Source organism: Phascolarctos cinereus, unplaced genomic scaffold (genome assembly GCF_003287225.1).
Source record: "Phascolarctos cinereus isolate Bilbo 61053 unplaced genomic scaffold, phaCin_HiC Scaffold_3;HRSCAF=262, whole genome shotgun sequence".
NCBI classification, from domain to species: domain Eukaryota; kingdom Metazoa; phylum Chordata; class Mammalia; order Diprotodontia; family Phascolarctidae; genus Phascolarctos; species Phascolarctos cinereus.
In genome coordinates, this window is record NW_027555736.1 from 80,908,262 (window position 1) to 80,921,450 (window position 13,189).

The window sequence follows — 13,189 nt, forward strand, 5'->3', positions numbered from 1 at the left end:
AACCATTATATTCAATAGCAATGACAAAGATTTGATATCCAAGATATATAGCAAAATAAAGCAACTATGAAAGACCAGGAACCATTCCTCTAATGAATCAAATGTCAAAGGATATGAGCAGTTCTCAATTGTAAACTATGAACAATCTTATGAAAGACAGCTCCAAATCAATAGTGACAAGAGAAATGTAAATTAAAATAACACTAAGGTTTTTTTTCTTTTGCTGAGAAACTGTCAAAATAACAAAAGATAGCAATTGTCAATTTTAGATGGGATATGGGATGTCAGGTATCTGAAACACTTTTGGTGGACCTGTGAACTGGTCCAATCATTCTGGAAAGCAATTTGGAATTATGCTAAAAAGAAGCGATTAAAATGTCCACAGCCATTGGGTCAGAGATCCCATTTTTTTGGGCACATACTCTAAAGAGATCAAAGACAGAACTTAGTAGGGCTGTAATCCTTTGTATTTTTAGCATTGCTACTCCATATTTTCTTCATTAAATAGGTTTGCCAAAAGTCCAATGGGGTGAAAAATAAATTGTTAGCTTTGAAAATTTGGAAATAATTTATTTTAAATTATTAGAATCTAAAGATGTTGGAAAACAAATTGTTTTTTTAATTCATAATGGTACCATGTGTGCCAAAATATTCATAACAGTATTTTTTCGTTAGCAAAGAATTGTAAACAAAGTAGATGGTCTTTGGTTGGGGAACTTAGAAACAAACTGAGATACACGAATGCAACAGAATATTACTGTGATATAAAAATGACAAATATGAAGAATTCAGAAAAAAATGTGGGATGACTTATATGAATTGATGCAGAAAAGAATATACACAGTTACTGCAACAATGTAAATGGGAAGAAAAATAAAATGAAACTGAGTATTGTATAATTACAAAAACCAAGCTTGGCTCTGGGGAAGACATGAGAAAATGTACCATCTTCCTTTTGTCGAAGAGGTTAGGGATGATAAGAATGCAATAGTACATAAACTGAGAGACAGTTGATTTGTTGAACTTTTTCCCCTCAAACCTTTATCATGATGGAAGGAGTAAATTTGGAAAGGAATGTTATGTAAAAGACATCGATAAAACTTAAGAAAATGTCCACTTCAAATAGCAGATGTATTCTTCAGCAGTTAATTGAAAGCATTTCCATGTACTTCCCACTACAATTTTGTTAAAGTTGTATTAAATATTTCTTTTTTTCCCTAAAGAACAAATCTCTCCGCTTGCCATAATCCTATAAAATGAATAAGTAGTACTCAAATTTTCAATTTCATTTTGGAAAAATTTAGGAATTTGGGGGAAGCAAAACTGGGTTTAAATTAGGATTACAAAAAAATTGGTTTAAATTAGTGAAATTAGTAAGTACCAGCAGGTAATTCTTGCTTATGGGAACACTGGAAATAAGTCACCATTTGCCAATGCTTTGTATGCTATACAAAGTGACGAGGGATTCATGTCTTAGCAAGTTCAGAACCATTCTCATCCCTTGATGTCATTAAAAAATTTCTTTCCTAATTCCTTCCTGTCATCAGTTCCTTTAAACAGAAACTAAATGCAAATTAGAAATTAGTTCAAGTACATTAATGTGAAAATGTATTGTGCATTGTATATCTGAAACTTGGATTCATTTTGTGTTTTATTTTGTAATTAACCATCATGAATTAAAAACCAATATATTTTCCAACATCTTTAGATTCTGATAATTTAAAATAAATTATTTCCAAATTTTCAAAGCTAACAATTTATTTTTCACCCCATTGGACTTTTGGCAAACCTATTTAATGAAGAAAATATGGAGTAGCAATGCTAAAAATACAAAGGATTACAGCCCTACTATGTTCCTTGCTGAATTAAATTAGTCTAGATTGAATTGATGCTGGGATGGGTATAGTAATCAGCCAAACAGAATCAAAACCAGAAAAGTAGAAGAGGGCCACAACATGGTATTAGGGAGCGATGAGAGCTATCCAAAGTCTGGGTATTCCTTTCCTCTAGCACGAAACAAATCCCCTTAATAAAAGGATTTGTTCTGTAAAACTTGACATGTGGCCTCAATGCCACTGGTTCCCCACCCTGCAGCTCGTCTATATAAGTGACCCAGATTAATATTTTAGTTTTCATTAAAAGATCACCTTAAGAAAAGATAATGGAGGTCCCATGGTCTGTTCACTTGTTTTGTCATTCAAGATATATTCAGCCTTTGGTTAGATAGATTTACACATTGGTCAATAGCCTGTGGATTCCTGAGATTCTTAGTAACAATTCCAAATCTCTGAATTGCAACTGCCAAAACCCACAACTTTCATTAATACCCAATATGATGAAAAAAATGAATAAAAATATGATTTCTGGAAAAGGTACTTATTTTAATGGGACACAAAATTTACTTTTGTCTATAAAATGTCCACCTGAACCTTACTCTGCTTCCATTTTTCTCTAATAATTCAAAATACATTTCTGGAAAATTAGAGTTTTTGTGCAAAAATATTAATGAAAACGTTTGAATGGCTGTGCTTGAATTTTATATTCAATATTAATATTCAATATCCAATATTTAGTCATGTGTTAAGTCCTTACTCATGGACAATGTAGGAAATTATTTGATATAACATGATAGTACTTCCTTCCATTCTAAAGATTAGTGAAGTTTATCGACCTGAACCACTTGCCAGATCCATATAACTACTAGGTGTGATGGTTCAGAGACTCAGGTCTCTCTTCAGGTCCACCATATTTCCATTAAGCTACTTGTCTAACATAAAGACTACTTGTTCTTTGAAGCTATGTAAGAACACATGAATTAGTCCAGTTGGTCCCAGGTTAGAATTTTTTTTGTGGGTAGTTCACCACTGGCCTATCTGATTTTTTCCTTCTAAGATTAGTATATAATGCAACAAGCATATTTATTAGCACCTACTAGGTACAAGGTGGTGCGCTAGGCACAGGAGCTATCGTAATGAAAATGACAAAAAAAGTCTGTGCCTTCAAAAAGCTTACATTCTACTGGAATAAATAACTGTAGTGTTTTATATAGTGCTTCGTTTGAGGTTTGCAAAGCCTGACATACATTCTCTTATTTGTGCTCCACAACTAACCTGTGCGGTAAATATCAGAGGTATTACTCTCCTCATTCTAGAAACAAGAAGACTCAGGCTGAAACAAGTGAAATGACTTGCCCATGGTCACAAAAGTAAAGGTAGGTTCTGACCTCAGGTCCTTCAGACTCCAAGACCAAACTTTAGTCACCAGGCCATGCTCCCCCTGCGGATCCAATCTCATTATATCAGGCATAATTTAGGAGGTGAGAGAAGGGCCTCTTTAGGCTATAAATCCAAGTTATGGTCTTCCCCTATCAGTTTCAAATCACAGCGAAAACTGCTGAATTTCTAACTCTGGTCCTGCCCTGGGAAGTTTTTGTTATTGTATTGTGCTGAGTGGTCTCCTCCACGATAAACTATAGTTTGCTAGATAAACATACGTAAATTCATTCATGTGTTCATGCTGGATTGTTAACTTGTTAAAAATTTAACTTGTCAAAAACTAAAAATAGGCTGGTCTCATGTTCTTTTTAATACATTACTATTAATCTTTTATCTTGTTAGCCTGGAATATGTGACTCAGTTTCTTACACCTCAATGCATCTTTCCATCTCATTTTACTCTTCCAAAACATCTAAATGTTGAATTTTCACAGAAGCATTTTCATTGAATTTTCTGTTCATCTTTTTTCTTTTCAATGGTCTATTTTTAATTGACTTCATATTCTATAGAAGCAGCTAATAATGCAGAGGAAACAAAGAAAAGAGGACTAAATATGGATTCAGAGGACCTGGGCTGATACTTAATGCCTCTAGGACATCAGGCAAGGCTCTCTGGATTTCAGTTTCCTCATCAGGTGAGAAGTAGAATGTATTAGAACAGAAGTTCTTAGGAGGCAGGAGCTATCTCACTTTAGGGTTGGTATCCATAGCACCTAGCAGAGTGCCTAGCACAAAGGAGGCACTTAATAAAGTCTTGTCAATTCATCTACAAAAGTGAACAAGTTAGACCAGACATTCTCTGATGTCCCTTCTAGCTCTAAATTTGTGGTTGTCGTTCAGTTGTTTCAGTCGTATCCGACTCTTATTGCTCCGCTTTTGGGGTTTTCTTGGCAAAGAGCGGTTTGTCATTTCCTTCTCCGGCTCATTTTACAGATGAACTGAGGCAAATAGAGTTACGAGCCTCAGGTCACACAAGTAGCAAGTGTCTGAGTCTGGATTTGAACTCATGAAGAGGAGTCTTCCTAATTCGGAGCCCAGTGCTCTATCCACTGTGCCACCTAGCTACCCCTAGCTCTAAATATGAGCCCTAGGATTCTCTTTGTTGTGCTGATCACATATTTTAAACTGACAGATACTTTGTTACTTACATTTAAGAAATACTTCAGTGCTATAATGCAAAACCGTTCATGATCCTAGTCTTTCATTAAAAAAAATCTGCTGACATCTAACTTTAAAAAATCCAGATGTAAATCAGTAAAAACTGAATCCCTTCAATTTTTAAAAATTAAAGTGTTGGTGATATTCTGTCAAAAATTTAAAAATATAGATTCCACTGAAATAGAAATCATCGAATGGTGGAACTAAAAGAGATCTTAGACATATAGTTCAACCTCCAAACTGACAACATGAATGGCAGAATTTTAGAGCTAGAAGGGTCCTTAGAAATTGTCAGGTCCAGGACTTTTCAAAGACGGGCTGCCAGCTCACCATGGCACCCAGCGACTGTATACAGTGCCTAACATTTTTGGCACATTGGTCTTCACCAAAATGTTCTCTCTCTGTCATATTTCTCTACCATCTGGTTCCTGGATTTTCTCACAAGGGTATCTTATTAATGTCACATGGGTTTAGCACATGAGGAGAGCATTTCTCTACATGGAGAGAATAGGGAGCCTGCTTCTCCCTTTTTTCTCTGACCATTACTGGGTGATCTCTCACCTCTGGATCTACTTTATTATTCTTTGGAGGGCAAATAACTGTTTCTTCAGGTTAGTCAGCTTTTTCCTTTTCAAAAGGATGCACAGCATATGTATGTATATGGATATTTGTTTCTACATATTTATTCATTCCATATTTTCCATGATTCTTTTTTCTTTCCTCCCTCCTTTGTGTGACATTTTAGTATTCTCCAACTTCATGACACAATTCAGGATTCTCCTTTTCCTCTTTAGATCCTTTGGTCTACTTTTTTCCCTTTGAAACCCCTCTTCCTTTTTTAAAAAGGGAATCCTCACCATCCCTTATGCCCTAAGAGAGATGCTTCTCAAGTCCCTTCAACTTTTCTTCTAGGAAGAAGACTAGCCTATATTTTGAACTTAGAAAGCAATTACTTGGTTGCAGAGAAAATATAAAAATCTCATAGTCATTGCAAGTCACTACACAATTCTCCCTATTCTCTATACCTACTGGAAGGGAGAGCCTCATGGCTTTGTCTTTGAAAATCTTTGAAGATTATAACTCATCTTATTAGGTCCTTGTTATTCTTTGATTTTGTGCTTGGTTTCTAGATCCAAAGCAAAATTTTCAAGCCCTGATTAAATCTTAAAATTTAATGGCTAAATTTTATGGCTGTAGAAACTGACCTATACAAGGCTAGCAATTCGATCATATATAAAATTAGGGAATTGCTTCAGAGCAGAGGTGTCAGGCTGCATATAGCTCACAGTATTCCTGCATGTGCTCAAATCAGAATAAAATGTAATTTGGAAATATTTAACAAAATAAATCAAATACCATAAAATATAGATAATATTAACATGCTATTTTCTAAGTAAATGTGTGGCCTGCAGGGGTCCTTACATAGGCTTTAGTGGGCTTCGTTTCTATTTGAGTTTGACACCACTATTTTAGAGGACCTCTAAAATGAAATTCCAAGTATTGTATGTAAAACGGGATCAAATAACTTCCTATAACTGCACTCTGTAAAATTAGCAGAACCACAGGCTCCGTAACTCCTGTAACTTTCTGGCAGTATCATGAGACAACATTCCAAGCCTTGGATGTGTTATTGGGTTTTCCCAGTTTAGAGTTTAAGTGAGTACATACATGTAATAAATACTCCAGAGATATTCCTTATAGCCTAAGGGGAACCTCTCTTCCCTTTTCTTGTGAGCAACCTTTCAAACCCAGCCATGGCTGCCATTGTAGGATAATGATTTTGTCAATCTTCTATACTCATCCCTTGATGAATTAACAGTAGCAGTAGGATTGTCCTTTTGCAACTACAGTCCCTGTAGGGCCAGCAGGACTCTGTTCCAACAGATACTAAAAGGGCAAATCCCTAAGGGCTTTATTGTTACCCTAATGAAACTAGCTGAGAAGCAGCACAAAGTACTCAAAAGATATGGGAGAGAAGTTCCCAGGGAGTACTGAAAGGAGAGTCAAACATACGGCATGAAGATTCTTGAAATCTGGATAATCTGTGAATAGATAATTTGAAAGTTAGGTGTATGCTGGAAATGTATACTTTTTCTGTCTATCCATCTAACCCTACAAATTGATCCATTCCACTGAGCCTACGATTACTCCCATCTCAATGATGTACCAGTCAGGACACAAATTCTTCTAATTTGTTCCCATCTTTCCTGCTGCCCCTGCTGAAACTCCCACAGCATCTAGCGACATGACTAGTTCCCCTATTTCTGCTACAAGCCATCATGTATTCAAGGTGGGCTAAAATGTGTCCATGAAGAAGGGGGAAACTGAGTGTAACATAAAATGAATGAATGAAAGGTAAAGGAACTGGGTAAAAAAGAGATTGCTGCAAAAGAGAATATGCAGAAGAGAAATGATTTGTCATTACAGAACCACAGGATGTTAATACATTTGTACTTACAGGCATAATCTGATATAAATCATCTATCGAAACACTGCAGATGCCTACTGGTCTGCTCTGGTCACCAGGAACAATGGGAGGGCTTAAGAGCTTCTTGTAACAGCAGGGTGGGAAACGAATATCCAAGGTAATGCTGTTATATACAGCTAGTCCCATAAGCTACATATGTTAAATGTTAAGAATTAAAATTGAATCCATGATAACAACCACATTTTAAAGAGAGCATCATCCAGGGAAGCAACCCTGGTGGAGAAGGGGACCCTCATCCCCCCCACCCCAGTGACAGGAGACCAAGTGCTATCGATAGGCCGGTAATTCCAAGAACCCTGGGAACAGTGGTACTCCAGCGACCACCAAGCCCGCTCTGAGCCTCACCCCACATTGGCTTGTAGGGTGATAATTCTTGTGGAGAGGTGACCAGCTAAGTACTTCTGCAGGTTTCGAAGCCCCGCCACCTCGTCAGCAGCAATAGCTATTAAAAACCTAGAAATGAAAGTTCTTATCACAGCCCTTGGCACTGTCAAATGGTTCCATGTGGTTTTATCAGTGGAAATGACATTAAAGTTATCATCTGCTTTGCCACTGAACCCTGAGGACCACTAGGCCTTTCCATCTATCTTGCTGATAAAAACTTTCAATATGTATTAATTCCTGAACAGCAGGAACTGTCTTGTATTCCAACTTGTATCCCCAGTGCAGAGCACATAATAAGCATTTAATAAATGTGTTTTCATTCATTCATTCCAGCTTCTTTCAGATTTATTGTCAACTGTCCATTCACTTCTACATATTATATTGCTTTCTTTTTCTCTCTTTCGAAGATTTCTCCTTCAATTTTGGCTAACAAAATCCTTTTATTAATAACAAAAAAAGAAAGGTTAAATTTACAAAATTCATGACATACTTAGAAACCTTGGTCCATGACCACAAAAGCTATCTATTTCAGACATTTCTAGAGAATGTCTAATACATTCTCAAATTAGATCAGTATGTATATAGATGATTTGAATAGAAGAAGCAGTTTACTCAAATGAGGAGCCCTCAATGTTGATTCTGGCTATAGTAATTTTGGGGATTTTAAAATTAGAGTATCTGAAGAAAATAAGATGGTTAAGATGTATACATAAATATACTATTGACAAAGTATAGGATAGTTATATTCCTACAGTGAAAAGTTAATTCAGTGGTTTTCATATGAACAGACTACTGTGGAGAAGTGAAGTTAAAATAAAGTAATGCTGATATATTTATAAACTTTCCAGGTTTGTGGTTTTTTAATGTATAAATTTATATTATGACAGATGTGTAGGAGGAATGTAACTGACCCATTTGCCAAGAGAGGAGTTATATATCACATTCCAGAATATTTAAACTCCAACTAAATAAAGATTATATTAGGTCACCAATGAAGCTATCCATTTTGTAGTCTTGGAGGGGAAACTGCCACATATGACTTTGGGTTTTGTGTGTATGTTTTTTAATATCATTTACAAATAAAAACTACTTGTTGGAAAAGATTGAGCATTCCAGCTTGCTCAAGTCAGAATGAAAACTAACAATACTGTTAAGTTGGATATTATATTGTAATACTGTGCAATGCAAGTAACTATATGCCTATTTCAGAAAATGTATAGTGAACTCAATAGTATAAAATAGAAACTCAATTGCTTTAAAACAGTTCCATAAAGTGCCCTTTATATATAATGTCTCTATTTCGAGAATCAATTCTGCTTGTAAAAAAATATTGCATTAAGTTTCTTCATGATACCTTTAAAGCACCTCATATAGATATCACAGATTTGGAGGACAGCATATTTTATACAATCTAAAACATTATAGATGTTCTAAAAATTGTTGTTGAAAATACTTCAAATTCACTATTTTTCCAGAAACAGCAAAAGCAGAATTTTACTGTCAGAACTTCAAAACTGAAAATCTCACATTCTGCAATAATTCTGCTTTCTCACTATGTTGAGTATCTTCTCTCAATTTTTTCCTAATGTGCTTTTCTTCTATCATAGGTTTCAAATGCCAGTAATCTTGATTTCTCTATTTTAATGCTTTGTGTAACAAATATTTAGGGCTTAGTGGTAATGAAGATCATTTAATTTATATTCAGTGAATACTCAAACTTGTTAATTGTGAAAAGTTACAACACATAAATATATATTATGTGTGTGCATAAATCTGTATAGAAACTGTGGTGTCTACAGTAATAGAAACGATTAGCAAACTTTCTGCCCAGAATTTTGCTTATAATTCTGTTCTGCATGATAACTATGAAGAAAGTTATATGTTGATTACAAAGTTCAATATGTGAAAATATTTGCTGAGTTGAAAATTTACTGAAACCCCTTCAAACTCCTTAGCCTAGTATTTAAGGCCTGCTACAATCTGGGTCTGGCCTATTTCATGTAACACCCCCCTCCCATTCCCTGACCTATATTTCAGCCAGAAGGGGCCACTAGCTGTTCTCTGAGCTGAATCTGCCCACTCACCTCCATCCTTTTTGCATAGGGCTATCTCATATGTCTATATTGTACTGGCATGGAAATTTGCTTCTTCCTTCAGAGTTAGCTCAGGCACTACACCTCCTTTGTGAAAGTGAAGCCTTCTCCATCTCCAAATCTGAATGTACTGCTTCCCTTCTCAGTTTTTCCCAGAATATCTTGAGTATCTCTTTTGTCTCTACAACCACCTGCCTCACATTATACTTATCTGTGTTTTTATACTGATGTATATGACTGTACCCTTTTTTATCTTTGTATGCCCAAATACCTAGTACCTTACACATAATAGATATGTGATAAATGTTTGTAAAATGAGAATTACAATAGGACCTACCTCATAGGGTTGTTGTGAGAATCAAATGAGATCATATTTGTAATGGGCTAAGCACGTAATGCCTATGTACACAGTAATGTATATAATGCCTAGTACATAGTAGGTGCTTAATAAATGCTTCCTTCCTTCCCTTGTCTTGGAATGAATGAATAAAACTAGAATCTTGCTAAGATTGCAAATATACACGTTCTAATCATGCTGTTATTTACTAATATACTCTAATGCTGATAATCTGTAATGAAGTCAGAATACTTAAGTGAAATTTATAATAGGAGTATGAAAATAATTAAAAGCTTATTGTTTAATTAAAATTTATAATTTGTCTTCACTACTGTTGTCACTAGTAGATGTTTGGTCTTTGGCCTGAACACAATAAAATTTCAAATCAAGGTGTATGTAGGTTACCATTATATATTTTCTTTCCCCAAGTCTACTAATTTCCCAGGCATTTATTGCAGGTAACTGAATAAAATCCAGACTCTACTCTGACAATGAAGCATGAACTCTACCTATTTCTTCAGCTTTATCTCTACTATTCTCCTATATAATCTGTCTGTTCCAGTCAAACTAGTCTATTTATCCTTCAAACATGCCATATACTCTCCCATATGCAATTAATTATACTTGGATTGCCTTTCCATCTCCTTTGGATTACTCTATATCGTAGTCTTTCTTCCAGAATCAACTCAAGTTTGCATTCTCTGTGAAGTTTTCCTCAACCACTGATATCCACAGTGATCCCTCCTTCTTCTGAGTCTGTATAGCACTTGCTGTCTCTACCACTCACTGACATTTGACACATACTACCTTATATGATAATTTAGTTTTTCACGTGTATGTTCTGTAACCCCAACCAGACTGTAGTTCCTACAGAGCAGAACCCATGTCTAACCTCTTTGTGGCTCTAGTGCCTTACACTGGGTAAGCATACAGCAGTATAGTTTGCTGCTGGTACTGATAATTGGTTTTTTGATAATATTTAGACCTAAGAATTTATAGGAATAAAAGCTCTATGGCACTATACAACAGTATATGTCTTATATTCAACTTTGAATGTGTTTATTCTATCAACTCTAACTTATTTATTAAATTATTTCTTGTAAATATGTATTTCATGTCTGAGAACAGAGTACTTGGCAAATTTTTCAAACTAATTTACTAAGAATAAGCTAAATCTTAGATAATTATATTTTGGTACCTTATATAGTACCAAATTAAAGAATACAGAAATGCTGAATCATGGTTGAACAAATAATTTGTATTTTTTAATGTTTTGAAGCACTTGAGTTTCTTATTATTCAGGTTATATTTGGAATATAAATTATTTTAATAGCATAAAGATTATCCAAAAAAACCAAATTATTCTTCTGACTTCTTAGCTTCTATATTAATTCTTATCTAATTGATTTATCCTGTTTATGATAAACACAAATATTACTACTAGTAGTAGTAGTTAGTAGAAATTATTAAACTTTATATTTAGTAAGACAATTTTATTTTACATATATGGTTGTAATCTGCTAAAAATACATGAAGAAATATCTTTTCCTCTAGTCTGCCAGCACCTCCTAGTGGATAGTTTAAAGGATACAATTCCAACCAACCGAAATTCAGAATAGTTATCACATTTAAAGCTGCTAAACCAATGACAATGTGAATCCTTGTGATATGCGAACATGCCTAAGGAAGGAAAAACAATTTTATTAAAATAATATATTTAGCAAAAGTGAACAGTATGCAGTACAAAAACACATGAAGTTCACATGTTCAGCAGTTTCTTTATAGCAAAATAAATTATATATTAAAATAAAATTTCATATTAACCCCATGACCTAATCACTGTGTGCATGTACACACACACACATACACACACACACACACACACACATACATGCACATACATGCACATATAAAACACACCAGTCAAATAGTCTTACAATGTCAGTAACATATAACTATTTGGAAGGAATATTATTTTATCAACCAAAAGCTGACTTTTTGAAATCAAACCAACTCTTGATTATTTAGGAATTAGTTACTCATTTTCTGGATTGTGTAGTTTCTTCCTTCTTTTTGGTGTCTACACTGAGAGAATTCTATTGCCCATCAACCCTAAACAAAGGGTAGATACAGAAATAAAGTAGATGATTCTTTAGTCAATATTATCAGGTTAGTTATTCTGGTGAGACGGATAAACTTCAAATGTTAATGTGCAAAATTAAATTTGGGCACTATCCACTGGTTTTATTTATCCATGACTCTACTACTGTCCATTAACAAAGATAGTGAAAAAAAGAGAGTTATAAAAACATCTTACTTAGGGTAATTCTTAGAGTCCCACTCTAAAGAAGATAGGCAATGCCTAGCAAAAATATATTATGTCAATCAGTTATCATTGTCAGATAATACATATGTAAAATACTTTGCAGATCTTTAAAACTTTATACAGGGTGTTCAAACATCTTAGCCCAGTTAGCTTAATATATTAATACAAATAAATATTTATAAATTTATTTATTCAGAAATATAACATAGATTAATATAAAATTATTATTATTATTAGTTCTCACTAAAGGAAACAAAATCTAGTTTTCAAGGCTTTCTTGCATTCTGGGGTGGGGGGTATCGTGTGAATCCTGTTTCATTCAAAAGACTATGACAAGTCTTGTATGTGGTTCATTTTTTCCAGTACTGTGTTATACCACTGGTTGTGTGATAGAGATTATATCTCGAGTGCCAACAGGTAAATCAATTTATTCACTAGTAAAGTCTTATGTATTTGCACAGAATCATACAGTTCTTGGTACTCTCTTCCCCCTTTCCCACTTTGCCACCATCACTTCAGAAGCAGAAGGGGACTGCATACAACTGTCCATTGGCTATTTCATGCATTTCCCTAGTTTCAAAAACTTATCCCTTGGTGACCAGCCTTCTGGTGATATGACAAGACATAAAGAAGTTGCAGGTGGAGTACCAGTGTGATCTAGTGACCTAAGAGTTAGCTTCAGAGTCAGGGAGGCCTGGGTTTAAGTCTTGTCTTTGACATATCCTGTGACCCTGGGCAAGTCCCCTTACCCTCTCAATGCCAGAGCCAACTCTCTAAGTCTGTAAGTGGCATAAAGGTATTGATCTGAATTGTAAGGAAATTTTCTTCATTAGGAATTCCATATGCCAATGAAGTTACAAGTTTGGTCCAAAAATTAAGAAAAAAAGTTACAATTAAATGTTTCTTAATGATTAATTGATAATTAAAAATAACAACTGATATTTCTATAGCACTTTAAAATTTGTAAAGCATCTGGCATAAACTAGCTCATCTCAGTCTCACAACAATTCTGTCAGATAGTACAATTATTATTAGTCCCATTTTACAGATAAGGAAACTGAAGCTCAGGAGAGATTACATGACTTGCTTATGAAATATGAAATGAACAAATGTCCTATGAAAAGACATT

General features: G+C 34.6%; 1 protein-coding gene across 4 annotated transcripts in view; it reads right to left on the bottom strand.

Annotated features, from left to right (window-relative positions):
- The window catches only part of HECTD2 (HECT domain E3 ubiquitin protein ligase 2), a 123,045-nt gene that overhangs the window by 20,210 nt on the left and 89,646 nt on the right, over positions 1-13,189 (bottom strand). For all 4 annotated transcript variants that reach the window (XM_020964155.2, XM_020964153.2, XM_078151000.1 and 1 more), the window contains 2 exons: positions 11,326-11,414; positions 6,891-7,049 (listed from right to left, as the gene is read on the bottom strand). In XM_020964155.2, the coding sequence (XP_020819814.1) occupies positions 6,891-7,049; positions 11,326-11,414 (248 nt within the window). The remainder of the gene's footprint in view (positions 1-6,890; positions 7,050-11,325; positions 11,415-13,189) is intronic.